The sequence below is a fragment of the Lynx canadensis genome, chromosome D1 (genome assembly GCF_007474595.2).
Source record: "Lynx canadensis isolate LIC74 chromosome D1, mLynCan4.pri.v2, whole genome shotgun sequence".
In the NCBI taxonomy this organism is placed as follows: Eukaryota; Metazoa; Chordata; class Mammalia; order Carnivora; family Felidae; genus Lynx; species Lynx canadensis.
Genome location: NC_044312.2, coordinates 56,874,390 through 56,894,169, shown reverse-complemented (window position 1 = coordinate 56,894,169; position 19,780 = coordinate 56,874,390). Strand labels below are relative to the sequence as shown.

The 19,780-nt window shown below is 54.7% G+C and overlaps 1 protein-coding gene across 4 annotated transcripts in view; it reads right to left on the bottom strand.

Moving 5' to 3' along the window:
* Positions 1 to 4,372: 4,372 nt before the first annotated feature.
* The window catches only part of GDPD5 (glycerophosphodiester phosphodiesterase domain containing 5), an 87,492-nt gene continuing 72,084 nt past the window's right edge, over positions 4,373 to 19,780 (bottom strand). The window contains exons 9-18 of one of the 4 annotated variants that reach the window (XM_030332880.1): positions 19,612 to 19,757; positions 15,657 to 15,739; positions 14,342 to 14,492; positions 13,565 to 13,783; positions 12,837 to 12,994; positions 12,439 to 12,586; positions 10,929 to 11,011; positions 10,366 to 10,380; positions 8,030 to 8,142; positions 4,373 to 5,353 (exon numbers count right to left, since the gene is read on the bottom strand). In XM_030332880.1, the coding sequence (XP_030188740.1) occupies positions 5,202 to 5,353; positions 8,030 to 8,142; positions 10,366 to 10,380; positions 10,929 to 11,011; positions 12,439 to 12,586; positions 12,837 to 12,994; positions 13,565 to 13,783; positions 14,342 to 14,492; positions 15,657 to 15,739; positions 19,612 to 19,757 (1,268 nt within the window). In that variant the 3' untranslated portion in view covers positions 4,373 to 5,201. The remainder of the gene's footprint in view (positions 5,354 to 8,029; positions 8,143 to 10,365; positions 10,381 to 10,928; positions 11,012 to 12,438; positions 12,587 to 12,836; positions 12,995 to 13,564; positions 13,784 to 14,341; positions 14,493 to 15,656; positions 15,740 to 19,611; positions 19,758 to 19,780) is intronic. The other 3 variants (XM_030332882.1, XM_030332883.1, XM_030332884.1) reach the window with 3 other exon arrangements.

The following is a 19,780-nucleotide window of genomic DNA, read 5'->3' as shown; positions in this document are numbered from 1 at the left end:
CCCGCTGAGAGGGTAGTTGGCCCTCTCTCTAGTGAGTTCTCTCTGCGTTTTCAAGAAGCACGGTGGGGAAATGGAGCTAGCTCTAAGGACTGATCTGGGTTCTAACCCTGTCTCTGTCACTGAGTCTCTGTGTGAGCTGTACAAGTCACTCCCCTTCAGTTTCTTCCTCTGAAGAAGGATTGTTGTGACTTTGGGACTATCAAGTGGAATTTGAAAAGTGCTAGGTACATAGTACAAACTCAGCTAACATTTCTTTACATGTTTTTACACGAGAGGAAGGAAGCGCACCAGGTGTGTTAGTTACTTTTATGTACATAATTTCATTTGATCCTCACAGCCCTGAACGTTTCTTTAGATGCCCCTGCCCTTCTTTGAGTCTGTCATAAGGAAGCAAAAGCACACAGGGAATCCGCCTTTCAGTGGTTGCTGTGAGGATAAAAAGAAAGGTGTTCGTGAAAGCACTCTAGAGACTGAAGGGCGGTACTGGGCTGGCTGCGATTTGGCCATTATGAACATACAGTCTCCGCTTGCACACCTCCAGGGACTGGGAGCTCACTGCATGAGGTTGCATTGCCCTGGAGGTCAGATCTTGCCCAGTGTTAGTCTGGCTTTCATTGCTCATGCTCCGGTCATCCTTGGCGCTGGATCGTCCTGTCTCAGGATGACAGAAATGTGCTCCCCGGTGGGCAGCGTCCCAGGAAGCTAACTATGCCCAAGTAGAGGGAGCTGGGCCCTGAACCCACCTGGCTCCCGACTCTGCATGCCTAGCTGCTCAGCCACACTTGCCAGGGTTAGGGGGGATGTTCTAAGGAGCAGCCCAGGATCAGCAGAGGGAGGTGAGAGAGGTCAGCAGAGCACGCGGCCCCCATTCCATTCTCTGCAGGCTGTTTGCTAAGAAAGCAGCCACCTCCTGAGCTGAGATCCAAGAGGGCAGGCCTCCTCAGGGTAAAGAGGGGCTTGTCCCTGCAGCACAGGGGCTGCTTGGCGGGGCAGGGAGGGAGTCTTCTCCTGGAAGTGCACCAATACTTTTTCACTTTTTCATTCGTTCTAACTGCTGTCTAGTGCACTGGGCACTGTGGTCAGTCATGCTGGGACATCAGACTCAGTTTCCACCCTGGAGATTCCCAGTCTGGGGGCCGGAGGACACCCGGTTGGAACATGGAAGGTAGGGATTCCCAGGGAGGACCCTGCTGGGCATTCTCCCATCCCAGCTAAGAATCTAGGCACCTCCAGCCGAGGGTCCTGATGCAAACTGGGGAATCCAGCCTCTAGAAGTTGACATGCTACCCTGTTTCTTGTTCACATCCACAGCCACTCACACAAATACACATTCAGACTTGTAGACACCACACAGCCTTGCCGTGTGAGGGTCTAAGTCCCGGATGTACCTGGAACTTACCTGGCCATGCCCTCACCCAGGTGCTCTGTGGCTGCTGCGCTGGCACTGACCACTCCTCTCTGTCCTGCTGCCGCACCCCTGGCAGTCCCGGCTCCAATGTCCTTGCGGCTCTGCCTGGACTCCCGCTCCGGCTCAGCTACAGGAGGACAAAGGGGCTGGACGCCAGGGGGGAGGGGAGAGGAGAGGGGGAGAAGGGGAGGAGGGGACGCTGGGCTTTTGTTCCATTCCTGGACCAGCACTGGGAGGGACGGGGGGAAGGAAGGAGGCGGGAGTAAGCGTGGCATTGACTGTGCATACATCTCAGGGAATGTTGTACCTGGGTTGGGGGTGATCTGGCACTGGTTGTACCCCTGAATAAATGCATGGATGTGAAGGTGTAGGGGAGATTGCCCTAGGGAGTTGGGGTGTAATTGGGTGGTTGTGAGTGTACAGGTGTTCCAGGGTCCCTGTGAGTGTGGGAGTGCATGGGGACCTGGTGACTGTGTAGCACCGGGGTGGGTGTGATTGTATAGCTGTAGGTGTGACTAAGAATGTGACTGCATAGCTTAGAGGTCTCCCGTTTCCCTCCTGCTTCTGTGTGGCTCTGCTTTATCTGTGTTCCTATTTGACAGCAGACTTTGTCTTATAGGACTGCATGTGTCTGGTTGTCTGCCTGGTGTGTCCCTCTTAGTGTCCATCTCTAAGTGGTTGTTTCTGTGTTTTACATGGGTCTGTCTGTAAAGGACAGGAAGCTGTGCCTCGTGGACTGTGTGTGTCCTATATCTGTGGCACGGTATGAGTTGAGGTAGTTTTCAGCAATGTACCTGCCTCGGAGGGGACCCAGTGAGGTGGGGCGTGGTGGTACTGAGCAGGCCTGGTTGGCATGGACAAGAGGAGGCAGCTTTGGGCTGGCCTGGCCTCCTGGACCCCGAGGAGGCAACCCCATAGGCTGGTCCCAGATCGTTTGCTGCCTCCACAAAGGACCGCCGGGCCTAGTGTTTGAGAGGCAGGTGAGGAGATTTGCCTTCATGGAAGAGGTCAGCAACTGGGAGGAGGTTGCTTTGACAAGAACCCGGATAGGCCCAGGGCACTTGGGGTCTGGTCCTGGAACTGCTGTGACTTGCCATGCAGCCTGGGGCAGACTCCTGCTCATCTCTTGGCCCAGCTCTTCATCTTGGCAGTAGGGATGCTCACAGTTCCTGCTCTGCCACTCTTACTGGGTTGCTGTGACACTCAAGAGGGGGTCTGTAAGTGAAAGCCACGTGCCATGTGGAGTCAGTGAGGCCTGGGGCTGAGTTTGTGGAAGGAGCTGGGATGGCAGGGGTCACCATGATGCTGGCCAAGTAGGCGTCCTGGGGGGCAGAGTCTATTCCCAGAACCCCATGCCAGGGAATGGTCTATCTCCCTTCCCAAGAAAGGAGTATGTGTTGCGATGTGTCATAGGTTATGAGAGATTCTTTTTTTAAGTTTATTTATTTATTTTGAGAGAGAGAACATGAGCAGGGGGTAGGGGCAGAGAGAGAGAGAGAGAGAAAGAGAGAGAGGAGAAAGAATCTCAAGCAGATTCTTGACGTGGGGCTTGACGTGGGGCTCGATCCCACATCTCTTAGATGGTGACCTGAGCCGAAACCAAGAGTCGGACACTTAACTGATTGAGCCACTCAGGTGCCCCTTGGTCACTTTTTATCTGTACTTGGGAAGGATGGCCCTGGAGCAGGCTCATCCAGGGGAGGCTGTGCCCTGAGGTTCAAGGGAAGGAGTGGGACGGGGAGGGACCCTGTCTCCGGTTTCTCTGTGAACAGGGCAGTCAGTCTGTCCTCCACAGACCAGGGGAGGGTGTGGGGATGGCATCAGGAAGGTTGGGTTCTTAGTAATTCTTCAGTCAAGGGACAGGAGCCAGCATTGACCACAGGCTGCAGGTTCAGCTGAGGGTGGAGACAGGACTGGCCCTCTGCCCACCTAGGGAATGGTCTCCATGCTCCCTCTGCTTTGGGGGATGAGGGGAGGCAGCTGGACTGCCTGTGCACTGGGGAGGTGGGTACAGTGTAGGGCCCTGGTGAGGGATGCTGACTAGTTGTCCCACTCTGAACTCCCAGCCCCCTCTACCTGCTGCTGAAGACTTTGGGAGGTCTCAAGTTGCCCAAGTGTGGCCATGAACCTGGGACATCCTGGCCAGGGGCACTGGCTGGACAGGAAAGGGCTGGAATGAAAGGTCAAATCCACTTTCCTGGGTGGGCCTGCCAGAGGCTGGAGAGGTTATGGGGGCATTTTGTGTAGAGCAGTGCAGCCCATCCCTGACCTGGCTGTTCAGGATTTCTCTTATACGTTGTGCCCAGGGAAAGGTGGGAGCTGACCTCTGTCCCTGAAAGGGATGCACTTGGTATATGTTCAGTAGGAGGGAAGGAGTGTGAATCCCCTCACAGTTCCCAGAGGGTGGTCCTAGAGGTTAATGTGGGGGGCACAGTCTGGATTTCAGAATTTGGGAGGGGTTTCTTTTCCTTTCTTCCAAGAAGGTACCAGAATTGCTTAGACCCCAATAATTCTATCCAGAAGAGGTACATCCCTTGGCTCCTAGAAGCACCTCCATATGGCTGTGAGGGGACCTGCTAGTTCCACCACCCAGCCCTGCACTGGACCCAGGAGGTCTCCCCATCTGCCTTGCCATTCCTGGCTGGTTATGGAAGGCGCGCATGCATAGGCTCTGGGGCCAGAGCTTGGGCAGGATTCTGCCTCTGCCCATTCTAAGCTATGTGGCTTTGGATGGTCACTTTATCTCTCCAAGACCATCTCCCCACCACAGTATGGGGATGCTGGTCCCCAACCCCAGGGTTATTAAGGAACCCCTGGTGTCATGGTGATACTGGGTAGGGGCCCAAGTACCCTGCCACTCTTCTACTCATTTCTGAAAATGCTTCCTCCTTTGGCCAAAACTGAATCCCAAACCCAGCAAGTTCTCTCCCCGTCCTCCCACAGACCATTCAGAGACAACACGTGTCAGGATGGCAGCTTTAATCATATTGGCCAAGGCTGTCAGGCTTGCTCTGCTGTAGGCCTCCTTGGCCATGCCTAGGACATTCTTCCTAGGTGGCCAATGCCCTGTGGCCACTGATGTGGAAACCTGAGGTTGTATCAGTCTGCAGATCTCTTGGGCCTCTGTGCCACTCTGCCCTAGAAGTCTGTTGGACACGAGGGCGAGGGATAAAGCAGCCTTAGGCCTATTCTCCTGGCCGTCTCCAGCTGTTCCTGGGGACGTGGCTCAGTCCCTCTCCTGAGGCAGGGCCAGTGGTGGTAGGAGGCTGGTCAGGGAGGAGTGTCTCCACCACAGCAGGCTTTCTTCTTGGGCTGAACCTCCTTGTGCTTTGAGACTGATGTGAAGAACAGCTGCTGGGGGCAGAGGCCCAGCCCAGGCCCTCAAGGCAGGAGACACCGAAGAAGTTGGCTACCTCAGCATAGAAGGGAGGATGGACACATGTGGACATCCACATCCTCAACTGCCACACGGCCCAGCAGCGAGCCATCAGAGCTTCCAGATCAGGATGCAAGGGAAGGCCTCCGGGGGAGGACCAGGCCCTGGGCCCCAGACTTCCCAGAAGGGGCCCCAGGCCAGCAGGGGCCTCTGCGAGGCTGGAGTTCTGACCTGGCTGGGCCTCAGGAGAGAGGGGAGTCCCCTTCAAGGGGGGCCATGGCTGACGGGGGCCGGAGCCAACGAGGAGGCCGTGGAGCCAGCTCCCAGAGCACTCCAGGTCCAGACATGCTTCTGCCCGCTCTCTTGGGTCCCCTGGTCTCCACGTACAGGTACAGGCTGGGACAAACAGGTCTTCGGCTAACGCCCACTCCGGTCTGTGAGAGTCTTGGTGCGGCTGCCACTCCCTCGGTTGTCCTTAGGGGTGGGAGCGCTGTTGGCATACGTGTCATAGCTGTTGTCTGAACATACAGAGAGCTCATCGGAAACCTCCATGCCATCGCTGATCTCTGCTGGGCCAGAGGGAGGCAGAACGTGAGTAGGGAGAAGAGAGTTCAGTGAGGATGGCTGGGAGATGAGGGGGAAGGGTAACTCGCAACACACAGCTCCTGTTCAGGCACTTGGAGGCTGATGAAATCACTGGGTTCAGGTTTGCTATTGAGGTTGGTATTCAAGGCCCTCCTTGGACTCTGCAAACACTCTGGCCACACCCCATTCACCTCTCCCCTGGAACTCCACCTCCCAGCCACAGAAAACCATCTGCACCCTCCTGGGCTTGGTGCTCATGTGTTTCCTCAGGGCCTTTGCACGCACTGGTCCCTCTCCTGGGAGTGACTTCCCCATCGGTACTTTATTTCTTAAAATATGGCTCAATTTTTCTCATCTCTGTTATTATGGTTCCCTAAAAGCCTCCCCTGAGCCCCCCAAGCTGGGATGGGGCCTCCTCATGTCCACCTTAGCCCCTGCTTCCCCCTGCCCCATCACATCCTGTACTGTCACTATCTGTGGCCCCCACCAACTGGAGTACTTCAAGCACAGGCGTGAGGTCTGGGTGCATCTGTGTCCCTACTGCCTGGCACAGCACCGAACATAGAGCAGAGGCTCAGGAAGTGTCTGCTGAGTGGAGCTGAGCCCACCCTGAGGGGACTCAGGGTGCCTTGGTGAGGTTGAGGGTCTCTAGAAAGGACCTCTCAACCCGGAGTGGGCAGGGTGGCCTGAGGGCTGTGGCTGGCTGCCTCAGAGTCTGTATCCGAAGGTGCTCAATGAATGGCCTTTGGCACTGAAGGAGAGGTGGGGGCCTGCGTGGGCAGAATCTTCCAGGCCTAGAGGCCTAGAGGCTCTCCATTCACTCCACCCGCCCCTTCTGATTTCCCTGGGCCAGGCTGTAGGAGCCGGGGGACCCCGGGTGCCTTTGGCCCTTACAGGAGCTCCCCAGTGTGGCTAGAGGGCTGAGAACCACCAGGAGAGGCCCTCCAACCCAGCCTTGGTGCTCAGAGAAGGCTCCCAGGAGAGGGCGGTCTTTTGAGCCAAGGGAGGAGGAATGTAAGTGTCCCATAGGCAAGAATCTGTAAATCCTAAGCACCTAAAACAGTACCTGGCAATTATCTGTTGAAGGAATGAATGAATAAAGGGGAGAGTGAATGAATGGATGTTCACACAATCCTAGGAACCAGCTCCCAAACCAGTCACCCCCACTGGGGTATCCTTCATTCAGGCCGTGTTTACCAAGCACACTGCTGGGTCATGCATGGTGCTAACCCCACAAGCACCCTGTGAGGGGCAGGAGGTGCCAGTCCGTTTTATACAGGAAGGGTCTGGTGCCAATGTGCTCTGGTTCACACTCTAGTTGGGGACAGAGCTGGGATTTGAACCCCAGTCCATCTGGCTCCTAAATATACCTCAAATCTCTCCTCTCCTCCGTGTTCCCATGCCTAATCTCTCACCTGAATTTCTGGCTTCCTCATCTCCACCTTCCCCCTCTCTAGTTCACCCTCCATGCTTGTTAGAGGTGGAATTGTGCTCTGCCCCCCCAATTCATATGTTGAAAGTTCTAGCCCCCAGTACTTCATGATGTGACTTCATTTGAAAATAAGGTTGTTGCAGATGTTAGTTAAGATGAAGTCATCAAGATGGGCCCTAGTCCAATATGCCTGGTGTCCTTAGGAAGAGATGAAATTTGTACACAGAGATGCATACTGGGAGAGCCACGTAAACACAGATATGACCACCTACAAGTCAAGGAGAGAGGCCTGGACCAGATCCTTCGCCCACAGTCCTCAGAGTGAATCAACCTTGCCAACACCTTGATTTTGGACTTCTGGCCTCCAGAACCGAGACCATAAATTTCTGTTGTTTACACCACCAGTTTGGGGTGCTTTGTTACAGCCCTCCTGTAACAGGGACAGATCTGCCTGTGACCATACTCTGCTTTCAAACTGAAGCCCAAGCTCCTGACCACAGACTCGAGGCCCAAGTGCCCCCCTCAGTGCCACCTCAGGGTAAGTGAACCTGAGCCCCCCCCACACACACCATATGGAATAATTCTTGGTACCCCAGTAAGCCATGCCCCCTCACTACCTCTGAACATATGCTGTTCCTGCCTGAATACCCTTCCTTCCCTCTGCTTGGTCAGTCCTCACCTCAAACCCAGACCCCTCCTACTCATCTTTCCCATTCCCACTAGGTCACCTCCTTGCAAAGTGGGCCCCAAGACCCTCACTGTCCCAGAGAGCTCTGACCACTCTTCTCTGCACCCCACTCTGGCTCAGCACACCTGTTGGAGCTCTAGTGACACCCAAGTTTCTATGTATTTGTTCTTACGGCTGCCTCCTCCATCAGACTGGGAATGGCATCGATGGGCTGGCAGCAAGCAGAAGGGAAAAAATCAATATCTGTGGTGTATAAACCAGGCAAAGGAGGGTAAGCCTTAAAAGCAGACTCCCCCACCCCCACACTTTTGTCCTTTGTCCACCACCCATGGGGCTGACTGCCCCAGGGCTTGGAGTGGATGACAGCATGCGGAGGGGTACATGTTTCTGTATGTGTATGTGAAGCTGGGTGGGTACATGTATGTCCGTGCTGTGTTCCTGGCTGTACGTGCTGTGGGTGAATGTGTGTACACATACTCGAGTACATGCGTGGGGTGGTAACTGAGCCCACCACCCGTCTCAACCTGCAGGGCTGCACACCTGAGAAGATGAGCTTCTCCTTCATGATGCTGACATCCCGGCTGGTCCGGCGCACCGCAGCGCTCAGCATGATCTGCTCGGGGTTGTAGCTCCGAATGCCACCCAGGCGCCACCTGCAGAGACGGCCCCATGGGCACAGGTCCTTCCCCACCCTTCCTTGGAGCGAGGATCCTGCCCAATTCCAGAACCTGTCCGGATTGGGCCTGAGAGGCCAGCAGGACTCTTGTCTGACTAGAGATGGGGAAACTGAGGCCCAGAGAAGGGCTTGCGTCAGAGACCCCTGACTCAGCCAGGGCTCTCCTGCCTCTCTCTTGTCCCCGGAACCCTAGGTCAGCCCTCCTTGCCCAGGAAGATAGTTTGTTTGGGGTTGGTGAGTTCTGTTTCGGGTGCTTGCAGTTGCACGCTGACTTCTGGGGTAAATTGGGGTGGGGGAGCTTAGCAGACCTGACTCTGATGAGCCATCTGTGGGGTACACACCAATCTCAGGGAGTCCTGGCTGATGTGTCGTCCAGCTCCACCATCAGGACCAGGCTGAGTGAAGCCAGTGGGGAAACCCCGGAGTGGAAGTGAAAGAGGGGAGGGAGTGAGGGGAGGAGCTGTGAAGACAAGTGGGGAGCTTGTCTTCACAGGTTCAGAGACAAGGGTGTCAGTGACTCGGGTCTGTTCCAACAACCCTAGGAGAGTGACCTGTTTCCTCATGGTGAGGCACAGGCTAGATACAGCATTAATCCCTCTGACAGATGAGGCAGGGATGAGGTGGGGGATAAAATTAAGCCAACGGGCAAGAGGTGGGGCTGTACAGGGCGTGCAGGGGCCAGGAAGAGCTGGGGAACTCGGGCTCCTGTACCTAGCCCACAGCAGTTTTTGCTGTTGCAGTACCTCTGAACCAGCCCCAAATCTCTGGTCTCTGAACTTATGACTTGTCCTGCAAACTAGACAGAAAGATTGACTGAACCCCTACCCCCATTCCCACCAAGAGAAGCAGGGGTCAGCTTGGAAACAAGAACCCAACCCCTCAGACATTGAGCCCTGCGGGGGTGGTGCGGGCAGCCCGGACTCCATGAGAAATCAGTTGTTTCCAGATGGGGTCAGCACAGCAGAAATGGACAGACAGATGGACAGGCAGATGGGTGAATGAAAAGAACAGACAGACAAGGGGGAATCAGGAAGCAGAGGGGAAGGCAGCCTGTGCTCTGGCTGGGCTGGCTGCCCTACATGTCTTTGAGGGCAGCGATAGGTCTCTTATCTGCCACTGTGTCCCTGGCACCAACCTCAATGTCTGCTGTGTGGCAGGTGCCCATAGTATTGGTTCAGTGAGTGAATGGAGGAAGGGGGCCCACAGGGAATGATATTCTCCCTCAGGGTCCCCTCTTCCACCAGTCCTCTGCTGACCCCCAGGAAGACAGTGACACGACCCTGGCTGGACATGTCCATCCCAGCACCTAGGCCACCTTGGCTGGCCCCCACCCAGCACACCGGGGCTCCGAGAGCGAAGGCCTGGCTCCCCGCTGCAGGCCCAGCACAGCACCAGCACATGCGGATGTCTGCTGGCTGCAAATGAAGGACCAGGTACATGTCCCTTTGCTGCACTCAGCCCCTCAGCCCCTCAGCCAGGGAGGGTCCTCTGGAAGCTGGTTAGTGAGGCTGTATAAAGCAGGAGGGCCCAAGGCACTTAGCTAAGGTGAGGGCTTGGACCCCAGGACCTAGGACTCCTGTTGGAAATTAACATCGAACCCAGGAGGAAAGTGTCAGGCCAGGGTCTCTGCAGCCAGGCACATCTAGGACAGGAAGCTCAACCACTGTGGGGTGCCCCCAGGGGAAAGCAGGGAGGCTGTGTGTATAAGGGGGGGGCAGGAGTCACAAAGTGAGAGACACAGAGAAAGATAAACAGAGGCAAAGCCAAAAGTGGGAAGGGGGGAACAGAACTTGGTAGGGTAGTGGCGAAGGCCCCTGCGAGTGCTAGAGTTGGTGGCAGGGGAGGGACAGCCAGGCACAGCCCCTCCCCCGAGGGAGCCGCTTTGGTGCTAAGAGAGGCCAGGTCAGCAAACCTGCAGGGAAGCATGGGTTCCCATCCACAGAGACAGCGAGGAGGAACAAAGGGCAGAGGGACACACATGGCAAGATGGGGAGAGAAGGGAGGATTGTGGGGGAGAGAAGGAGGGCAGGGGACAGCAGGAGGCTTCAGGCGAGGGGAGGTGTCTGGGAGGGTGACCCGCAAGGGACCCTGACCCAGGCACCGGCTCAGTGCACGGCAGGTTTTCAGAGGGAACTGGAGAAGGGAATGGCAAGGAAGAGGGAGAAAGAGGGACAGGAGAGGAAGACCACACCAGAATTACCTGATCAAGTGATAGCTGTGAGATGCCAGAGTGCAGCAGAGAGGGGGGTGGGGAGAGAGAGGAGGGACATGCGCCGGATCAGAGCGGTGTGTGACAGAGAGAGAACGTCAGTCAGGAATAGAACGGCCAGTTGTTGTCTGTGGCTGGTTTGGGGCCCCTGCCTGGCCCTAAACCCTCCCCCAGACCAACCCCACTTCCCCACTGCAGCCACCAGCTCAGCTGCTACCCTGACAGGCAGGAGGTCTCCAGCACGGCACACCTGAGTGCCGGTGACAACCCAGGCCCCGGGGAACAGTCAGGACACAAGCCAAAGTCCACATAGCAAATCATGTCAGAGCTTGGTTGGCTATAGGCTCCTAGCCGGGTACCTGTTCCCGAAGCCACTCAGCTCTGGCTGAGGAGGACGGGCTGCAGGCCACTGGGCAGTCCTCCTCCTACCCTGAACACGCTGCCTGGTCAGGGCTTCTCCTGGCCCAGGACTTGGGGAGGTTTGACTGGCTGAGGTGGGGGCTCGCCTGCTGTGGGGCAGGGAAGGCTGTGGAAGGGCGTCCAAGCCTACTCACTTCTGGAGCACGAAGATGCCAATGATGAGGCTGAAGGAGACCAGGTCTGCAGTGACCCACATGAGACAGTACTCGTCCGGGGGCTGTGGACAGATGGCCAGTGGCCAGTTTTCAGTCCTGGCCAGTCCATACCGGGGCCCCAGACCGAGGGTCCATATGGGCAGGGGGACCCCACGTCACTATCAGGGATGGGCTGGGAGGATCCAGAGGGGGCTTCGGGGCTTGAGATGATATTTTGTAGGAGTAGGCTCTGAACACTGTAAGCCTGTGTGTGTGTGTGTAGGATAAAAAAGATCTGTGTGGGGTGTCTGGTGGCTCAGTCATTAAGCATCTGACTTCGGCTCAGGTCATGATCTCACAGTTTGTGAGTTTGAGTCCCACATCAGGTGAGCACGAACCCCGCTTTGGTGAGCCCCACTTCTCTCTCTGCCCCTCACTCACTTGTACCCCTCCCCTCTTTCTCACTCAAAAAAAAAAAATCTGTGTGGTGTTCAGGGTAGAGGTGGCATTTGTGAATAAGCCTGGTGGGTTTGTGTGCTTAAGGGGGGCTCCAAGCAGAAGCTGAGTAACAAAAGACAAATAGCTGAATGTGGGGGTGTAAGTGACTAGTACGTATGCAGGGGTGTGTGTGGCATCTGTGCAGGTGTGAGATTACGTGTGTCACTGTAGGGTGTTGAGTGAAGGCCTGCCCGCTCCCGGGGCCAGGGAGGGCAAAGCCTCCAGTGTAGCCAGGCCTTGATGTCAGGTGAGCTGTGGAGGAGGGACGGGGCCTGGACAGAGGAGCACTTCTTGCTGCTGGTCAGCTGCTGTCGCCTGAACTTCCGAGTGTGCGCACTGCTGGTTCCCAGCAGAGCCTCTGGAGGTTTGCAAGGACCTCTGGTAGGTGGACGGACACAACCATCCATAACCTAGCTCTGGTTACTTGACCCTGGCACTGTCTCAGCCATAACAAGACCCTCAGACTGGCTGTCCTATCCTCATGGAGATGGCAGTGGGGAGCCAGGGGGAGCATAGTGGGGAGTAGGGGGCTCCCCCAGTGACAGAGCTGGGATGGGAGCCCAGGCCAGTCTATAGGGACCCAATCAACCAGTTGAAAACTGGTTTTATTTGGTGTATTCTCAGAGCAGCTTTTAAATGTTCCCTATCTTTGTCCTGTTGTTACACCCTCTTTTTCTAATGCCTTCTCCTTCTTCAAAACAAAATATAACAAACTCCCGAAACCCAACCCTCAAGTAGTAATTTACTCCTCTGGGGCCCTTAAATGATGTTTTTCTCCCTGTGGGTTGGGCCCAGGTTCTTCCCACCCCCCAGCACCTTAGTGCAGACTCCAGAGGCCATGAAGATCTTCCTCTTGCCTCAAGCCTATACCCCCCACCACGTGCTGCCCCCACCCTTGAGACCTCACCAGAGAGCCCTGAGCATCGAGCCTACCCCCCACCCTGTATCACAGGCTCCCTCTACACCCCCAGGTGCCCTCCTGCACACACCCCCCAACAATTTCCCAACTTACCATGATCCAGAGAGGGGAAGGCACCTGGGACAGGGTATGGGAGTTGTCGGAGGTGACAGATGGGACTCCTGCACACCACAGCAAAGAGAAGAGCCACGGTGCATTGACCGTGTAGAGGTTCACACTCAAGTTCCAGGACGCATAGTCCCTGTGGGGCAGGGGGACGGAGGCTGGTCAGCCCTCAGACTGGGGCCTCCGGGCCTGTAAAGCATGCCCCCTTCACGAACCTCCTGGCCCTGGAGAAAGGAACACCCACAACTGGCCCTGGAGAAAGGAATCTCCACTCCCAGAGGACCAAACTCAGATAAAACCTGGATCTGCCTGATGCTCTCCACCTCCACTCTTTGAACCAGGAACTCTGTGCATCCAGCCTCCCCCTGGTGAGCTGGGGCAGGCACCTGAGCTCCTGGCGGGACACCTGAGTGTAGCGCAGGTTCAGCCTCTGGATGTGGCCTCTCCGCAGGCTGGCGGCCGCCTCCTTGGAACCTGATGTCTGCTGGAAGCCAGGAGCCACCTTCCGCACGAAGGGCCTCTGCCTGTTAGGCAGCCACATGACCTGCAGGCAGGAGAGGGGGCAGCCTCGGCTTTCTCTTCTGTTAAAGAAGCCTGAAGCCCCTGGAAGGTTTCAGAGAGCTGGGACCTGGCACACAGTGGAGCTTATGTGTAATCATTATCTACAGGGGTCAACCTGGTCCCAGCCAAGGCTGTGCAGTTGCTCTGTCAGCAACTCAGGGAGCTTCCCCTGTAGACCCCTGTCATGACAAGACTGATAACCCAAGCGTCAGTCACTCTATAGGATGCCACCAGTTTAGTGTGCTGCCATAAATTCGTTTCGAATTCCTCTGACCCCCAAGTATTACAGCACAAGGATGCGGGCAGTGCTTCGTGGAAATAGCAGTGTCCCAGAGAACCTGCTCCTGCCCTTTGTACATTTTAAAGGACTTTCTTGTTTCCCTCTTGTCTCCACGACTACCCTGTCAGGAAGGCAAGGGGCATGTTACCCCCATTCTACAAATGTGGAAACTGAGGTCTGGACAGGAGGCACAGTGAAGTTACGCTGGAGTCCTGCTCCAGCCAGGCCTGGGTTTCCAGGGGGGCAGGGCAGGGCTGCTGAGCAGGGCCTCACCTGGTGCTGGGGGAACCCAGAGCGCAGCAAGGCCTCCAGCGTGACATTGAGGAAGCTGCCACGGTAGGGGTGCTCCCGTGGTGGGTCACGCAGGTTGAGAAGCAGCGTGGCATTGCCCTTGGCCAGCTCCAGGAGCTCTGCTAAGCTGCAGATGGACTGGTTCTGGGCCTCCCTGTGGTCGGAGGGTGACAGAGAGCTGGCCGTCCAGAAGGGATCCGTCTGGCAGAGATAGGAACACACATGGCTGCCTCGCCAGCCCTTTGGGGCCTCCGTGTGCCTTCTTGGCCACTAAGCACGGAGACCCCTGAGCTGCCAGTGTCTGCTGGTGTGTGGGTCAGGTAAATTGATAACTGTGGCCCTGTGGGGCTTTTAGAAGACCCCAACCCTAACTTCTCTGGGCCACACCTGTTTTCCTGAAAGAATCACCTGCTTGGAACTTATCCCAGACCCCAGCACATTTCTCCTTTAGTAGCATTTCACACCAGAGAAGCAATTTCCCTCTAGAGTTTGACAGAATTAATAGTTTTACCTGTTAACTCTTATCATCACCACCAACTTTTTCTGATGTGGGAGACAGAACCAGAAGAAGCAGTGACAACCATGAGATCTGGGCTTCAGTGGCTGGAGCCGAAGCAGGCCACTAACCAACCTGGCTGTGAGTCATTGATGCTAGGGGACTAGGGGTCATCTGAGCTGATGACCACTCCCGGCCCTCTCACTCCATGGGGTCCCCGCCTGTGCTTTCCATGCCTAGGACTGGGACAGGTACAGCCAGACCTTCAGGAACCACTGGCCGGCATTGAGCCTCTGCAGGATGGTCCAGTTCAGCATGGAGGCGGGCCTGCGGGCGAGCTCCGGAAACTCCTCCTCCACGTTGGTGGTGCGCCGCAGGGTGGTGTCATGCATGAGGAAGGGCACGCCATCCAGGCTACGGGAAGGTGGGGTCCCCAAGTCACTGTCCACCCAGGTCCCTCACCTGCCCACCAGTCATCCCCCCACCAGCACACGTAGGCTCCTTCCCATCCACTTATACAACCCCCGTGACATCCAGGCAGGCTTTGCCTCTGTGGACCTCAGGTTCCCTGTCTGCACCGGGAGGGCAGTGGACTCACAGGTGACTCCTTCTGGCTCTCTGTGAGGGTCAGACGGGGTTAGGGACTGCTGAGGATGGAGGGCTGGGTCTATTTTTTCAGCAGCCCTAGCAGATAGTGCTGCCTCGTTTGATAATGGGGAAACTGAGGCTGAGAGGGAAGTACCTAGCTCAAGACCCATTAGCCAGTAAATGGTATGACCTTACTTAGAACCCGGGCCATGTGATGCCATACTAGAACAGTACAAATGCAGGCCCCTTTGACAAATTCCCCCTTCCCACCATCCTAGTCTACCCGTTTGGGGCTGCTGATACCACATATGATGTCATAGTGTGAAATAGTAAAAAGCACCTGTGCACCCCTGCCTCAAGGCATTTTACCTCCGTCTGCTAGAAAGTTTCGATACACACACAATTCTGTGGTATCTACACTGGGACCAGTGGGTTATCTAACAACGATATCTATGCTTAGCCCCTCACGTATGTGGTATCTTGTTCACTACACAACCTGTGTAGCTAAACATGGCAGCCCCGCCTCCTTCCCCTCTCAGAGATAATCTGTTGTGAAATTGGTATGAGTTCTTCTTGACCTTTCATGTTAAGACATACTTTTAAAATCTACACGTTGAAAACGTACAAATCATTTTCTGTGTCTTCTAAATATAACTGACATCACAGTGAATATATCACTCTGCAGTGTGCTCATTCCACCCATTGGTGTTTGAGCCATCTTGCTGAGCCACACAGATCTAGTCTTTCCTTCAAGTAGATCTGTGGCAGGACTTCAGGTCCCAAACACCCACCCCTGCTTGAACCAAGAGCATGTGTTTATTTCCCTATTTTATATCCTGGCATTAGGCACAAACAGGGTGTCAGCCCTGTGGCGGATCATCCAAGCCCCAAGCCCCATCTCTGAGGCTCTGGGACCCACGGTTTCTCCAGCAGGGTCCCGGATGCGGCAGGGATGAGAGGCCTTGTGGTCCTCTTGACCCCCACACCTACCTGATGGTGACATCAGCCTGTAGCCCATACAGCTTCTGCTCCAGGGCCTTCCGGAAGGACATCAGTGTGTGCTCTGGGGCCAGCTGGGCAGGAAGGGAGAGCCGAGATTTAGCTGATGTACACCTCCCCAGCCAATCTAGAACCTTCCATATTGGGAGGCTGGAGTAAGTCTGGTTCTAATTCCAACTCCTCCAAGTAGTAGCTGTGGGACCCTGGACACCCATGCAGCTTCTCAGAGGCTCGTTCTCTTCATCTGTGAAATCATGCCTGCCTCACAGGTTTTTTTGGGGGTGGGGTGGGGAGGAGGCAAGGTGGTTAGTGTTGATGTATATATGGGGGTGTGAGGGTTTTTATACAGTCCTCTGTCTCGTCACAGTCTTGGGCTGGGGTGCAAGCCATGTTTCCTCCCAATTATACCCGGAGTCTGGGTGGAGATCCCAGAGGGAGAGGGGAGGGGACACAGGATGGCACCGTTTCCAGCCATGACAAGGCCATCCCCCAGGCTGTTACATGGATTAAAAGCACCCAACCATGGTGCCTGACGTACAATAAATGCTTAATAAATGACTATTAATCCTATAGCATACACATCAGAAGATCTGGTTCTAGCCCTGGCCCTGCCATAAAGTAACTTTGTAACCGCTGGTGCATCTCTTTCTCCTATGAACCTCAGTTTCCCCATTTTCCCCTTGGGGTATATATTCACTGTTCTCTGAGGGTCTTTCCAGTTGGGAGAGTTGGAGTTTGAAGTCTCCCTCCCTAGTTCTGTCTTGCCTGAAGACCCTGTCATACCCTTTGTTGCCACTGGGGGTCACCACCATATCAAGGAGTGAGCTACGACCCAGCGCAGTGCGGGCTGGAACAGGGAGGGGAGTGAGGACTCCTGGCAGTGAAGGAGTGGGGTGGAAGGGGTTCCCGCGACTGATCTCACTTCCCACAAGACACATGCCCATCTTCTCTCCCTCTGGCCATGCTGCTCCAACATGTAACACATTACCCTCCCCTGGGAGGCAGCCTGGCACGGCAAGGGCTGTGGGGACTGAGAAGGAGCAATTCGACTTCCCAGTCGCTCACCTTCTGCACCTTAAGGTTTCTTTAGCTATAAAATAGGCTAGTGTTATCAAGCTCACAGATGAAATAAGGGCATCAGCAGTCTCTATAACTGAGTTCCTTTCTTCCACTTTTCTTGGGGCAGAACAGCTTTGGGGGACGTGGCTACCTTCTCCCAGTCAGGTGGGCTGTGTGTGGCCCCACCGAGAGGCGGAACAAGGCCACAGAGGCATCTAGAGACCGGCATGGACTCGGTGGAGTTCCTGCCCAGCTCGCCTCTAAACGTCCTGCGGCCAGGCCTCTCACAAGAGGTGCCATTGCTCTTCTGGGGGCTGAGGCTGCAGAAGGTTGACTATGCGAAGAACACAAAGGAGCACAGCGGGGTCTACAAAGACCGTTGGGGAACAGAGGAAGTGACTGGGAAGGGCAGAGTCTCTTCTCCAGAGGCTTTTTAGTCAGGTCTCCCGGGGATAGGTGCTCACCTCCGCCTCTGGGAGAGGGAGGCATGGAAACCTAGCCCTCCTTGGCCAGCCTTGGGACTCCAGGAGGGCTCTAAGAAACATGTGGGATTTCAGGGTGAATTCTTAATCCCTACCTGTCTCATGCCTGAGCCCAAGTGGGGTTCTTTTCTCGAGTGTGTATGTGAGGGGTGGCTGTCACAAACTCAGGTGGGCAGGCCACTGTGGTTAAAAGTCCCGACTTTGGAGTTAGTCTGACCAAATATTAAAGAACACACACATACACACATCCAGCTGCACCCACAGAGGAACCATACACCCAAGGGCACACGGACACACCAAGACAGCAATGTGCACTTGGGCTTATCACACACAGATGTGTGGATCCAGACCCAATGATACACACAGGTGTAGACACCGATACATGTGCATGCACAGTGACACACGGAGCCATGTCAGACACTCGTGCTAGCCCCTCAAAAACCACCAAGAGGATGCAATCAGCCAGATGCACAACGTGGGAAATTCTACAGGACAAATGACTCCGTTTCTTTGACAAATAAACAGCATATGGGAAAAGGGAGGGGGACTGTTCTATACTAAGAGATACTTGGAAGACATGTCAACCAGATGTACTACGTGTTCTCCGTGTGGATCCTGATTTTTAACAACTGTAAAAAGGTATTTTTGAGACAACAAAGGAAAACTGAACATGGATTCAGTATTAGATAATATTAAAGAATTATTATTTTGTTGGGTGTGACAGCAGCATTGTAGTTTTGGCTATGTTTAAAAGAAAAAAGTCCTTATGTATTAGAGATACATACATATGAAGTATATATGGGCAAAATGATAGGATGTTTGGGATTTGTTTTAAAATTTTACATCAGAAAAGAAAAAGTAGGGAGACAGATGAAACAAAGGATGGCAAGAACATTGATAAATATTGAAGGTGGTCTTGGATTCCTTATATTATTCTTCATTATATGATTCCTTATACAATTCTTGCCATTTCTGTGAATGTTACTTTTTTCCTACTAAAAAAATGATCCATGCTGGGGCCACCTAGTTCCTTCTCCTTGGCTGAGTGCCCACCCCCCTCGGCACACCTACTTGTCCCCTGGCCTCCAGAGCAGGTGGGTGGGTAATCTGGGTCATGGATGGAAGAGGTGCTGTAACCTTGGGCCCCGCCCACCTGCAAAGGCTATGCTTCTAAATTATCCTCACAATGGTCAGCAGCATGAGGCTCAGAGGGGACTGGTGACCCCCCGAGACACACAGGCAATATGGGACAAAACTGGACCCCAAATCCAGATCCCTCTGGCTCCAGAGCCATGGTCTTTCCAGCTGTTTGCCTCCTGGAGGTACTGGGACCAGCGAAGGGTGTGTTGGGAGGGTACCAGGGGCCGGTTCAGGCACAGGTATCTGATTTTTACCTACAAAACGGGCACAGTAACACTCAACACAGGAAGTGGGGAAAAACCTAAGGGTGATTCACAGCCCCACCAGACTTAACACCTCCTTTTAAAAGTTACTTTGTGAGGCTGCCTTGACTGCCCTGAAATGCAATGATACATGGAACTCTCAATCACTGCCAAAAAAAAAAAAAAAAGAAAAGAAAAAAAGAAAAAGAAACTCTCACGCAGGCCCCAAGCGCCTCCTGGTGGTGATAATAGGTACTGCCTCTGTTAAGAACCACAAAGTCAAGGTGTTGGTGCAGGAGAACCCCGTGGTCCAGAGAAGGGAGACAGCCTGCCCCAGAAGCCAGAAATATCTATCTCTCACTCTCTGTGTGCTAGGCTCATAGCTGGGTACTTCACATGGCCCACCGGTGCAGGCACTCTTGTTATCCCAAGACACAAGATGAGGAAACTGGCACAGAGCAGACACGGATTGGTCCAGGCTCCCACAGCTGCCAAAGGGCTGAGGAAGCATGGCTCTGGAGCCACCCTCTAAACTACTGCTGGGTCACAGGGCTCTGACTTTGACTCCCTTCTGTCTCTAATTCAACCCTCTTCAAGTACCTTCCCTCTAGCAGTGGGCTCTGAATTGTACCTGTTCCCTTCTGCACCCCACAGCCCAGAGGGTTCTCCTACAACCCGGGGACCGGCTGTCCTCCCCACACCCAGCTCCCCCTCTCTCCTGGGCCTTCCCAACCCACAACCTAGCCTGCCTGTATCTTTCCAGGGCCCTCAGGATAAAAACTTAAATCTTTTTAGCGAGATGCCTTCAGGACTTTTCAGGATTCAGTCCCATCTGAGCTCCCCAGCTTTTTCACCAACCCTTCCCATATGCCCCCCAAAAGAGCTAAAGATTCCTGCTATTACCATATTACACATATTATATCTTCCCTACAAGGAGATAGGTCTTGTAGGCCTGTCTCCCCTAGAATGGCAGAACTGCCCACCCCCCTCTCTGCTCTGTTAGGACCCTCAGGTGGTACTCACCATAGGAGCCCCACGGTGGCCAATGAGGGCAGGCTTGGGGCCCAGGTCCTTTTTCTCCATGATGCAGGGAGATGAGATGGTGAGAGGGGCCAGGTAGAAGGCAAATACCATGGCAAAGAAGATACAGAGAATGGCCACCTGGGAGGCTGCAGACATCGGCTGTGAGTCA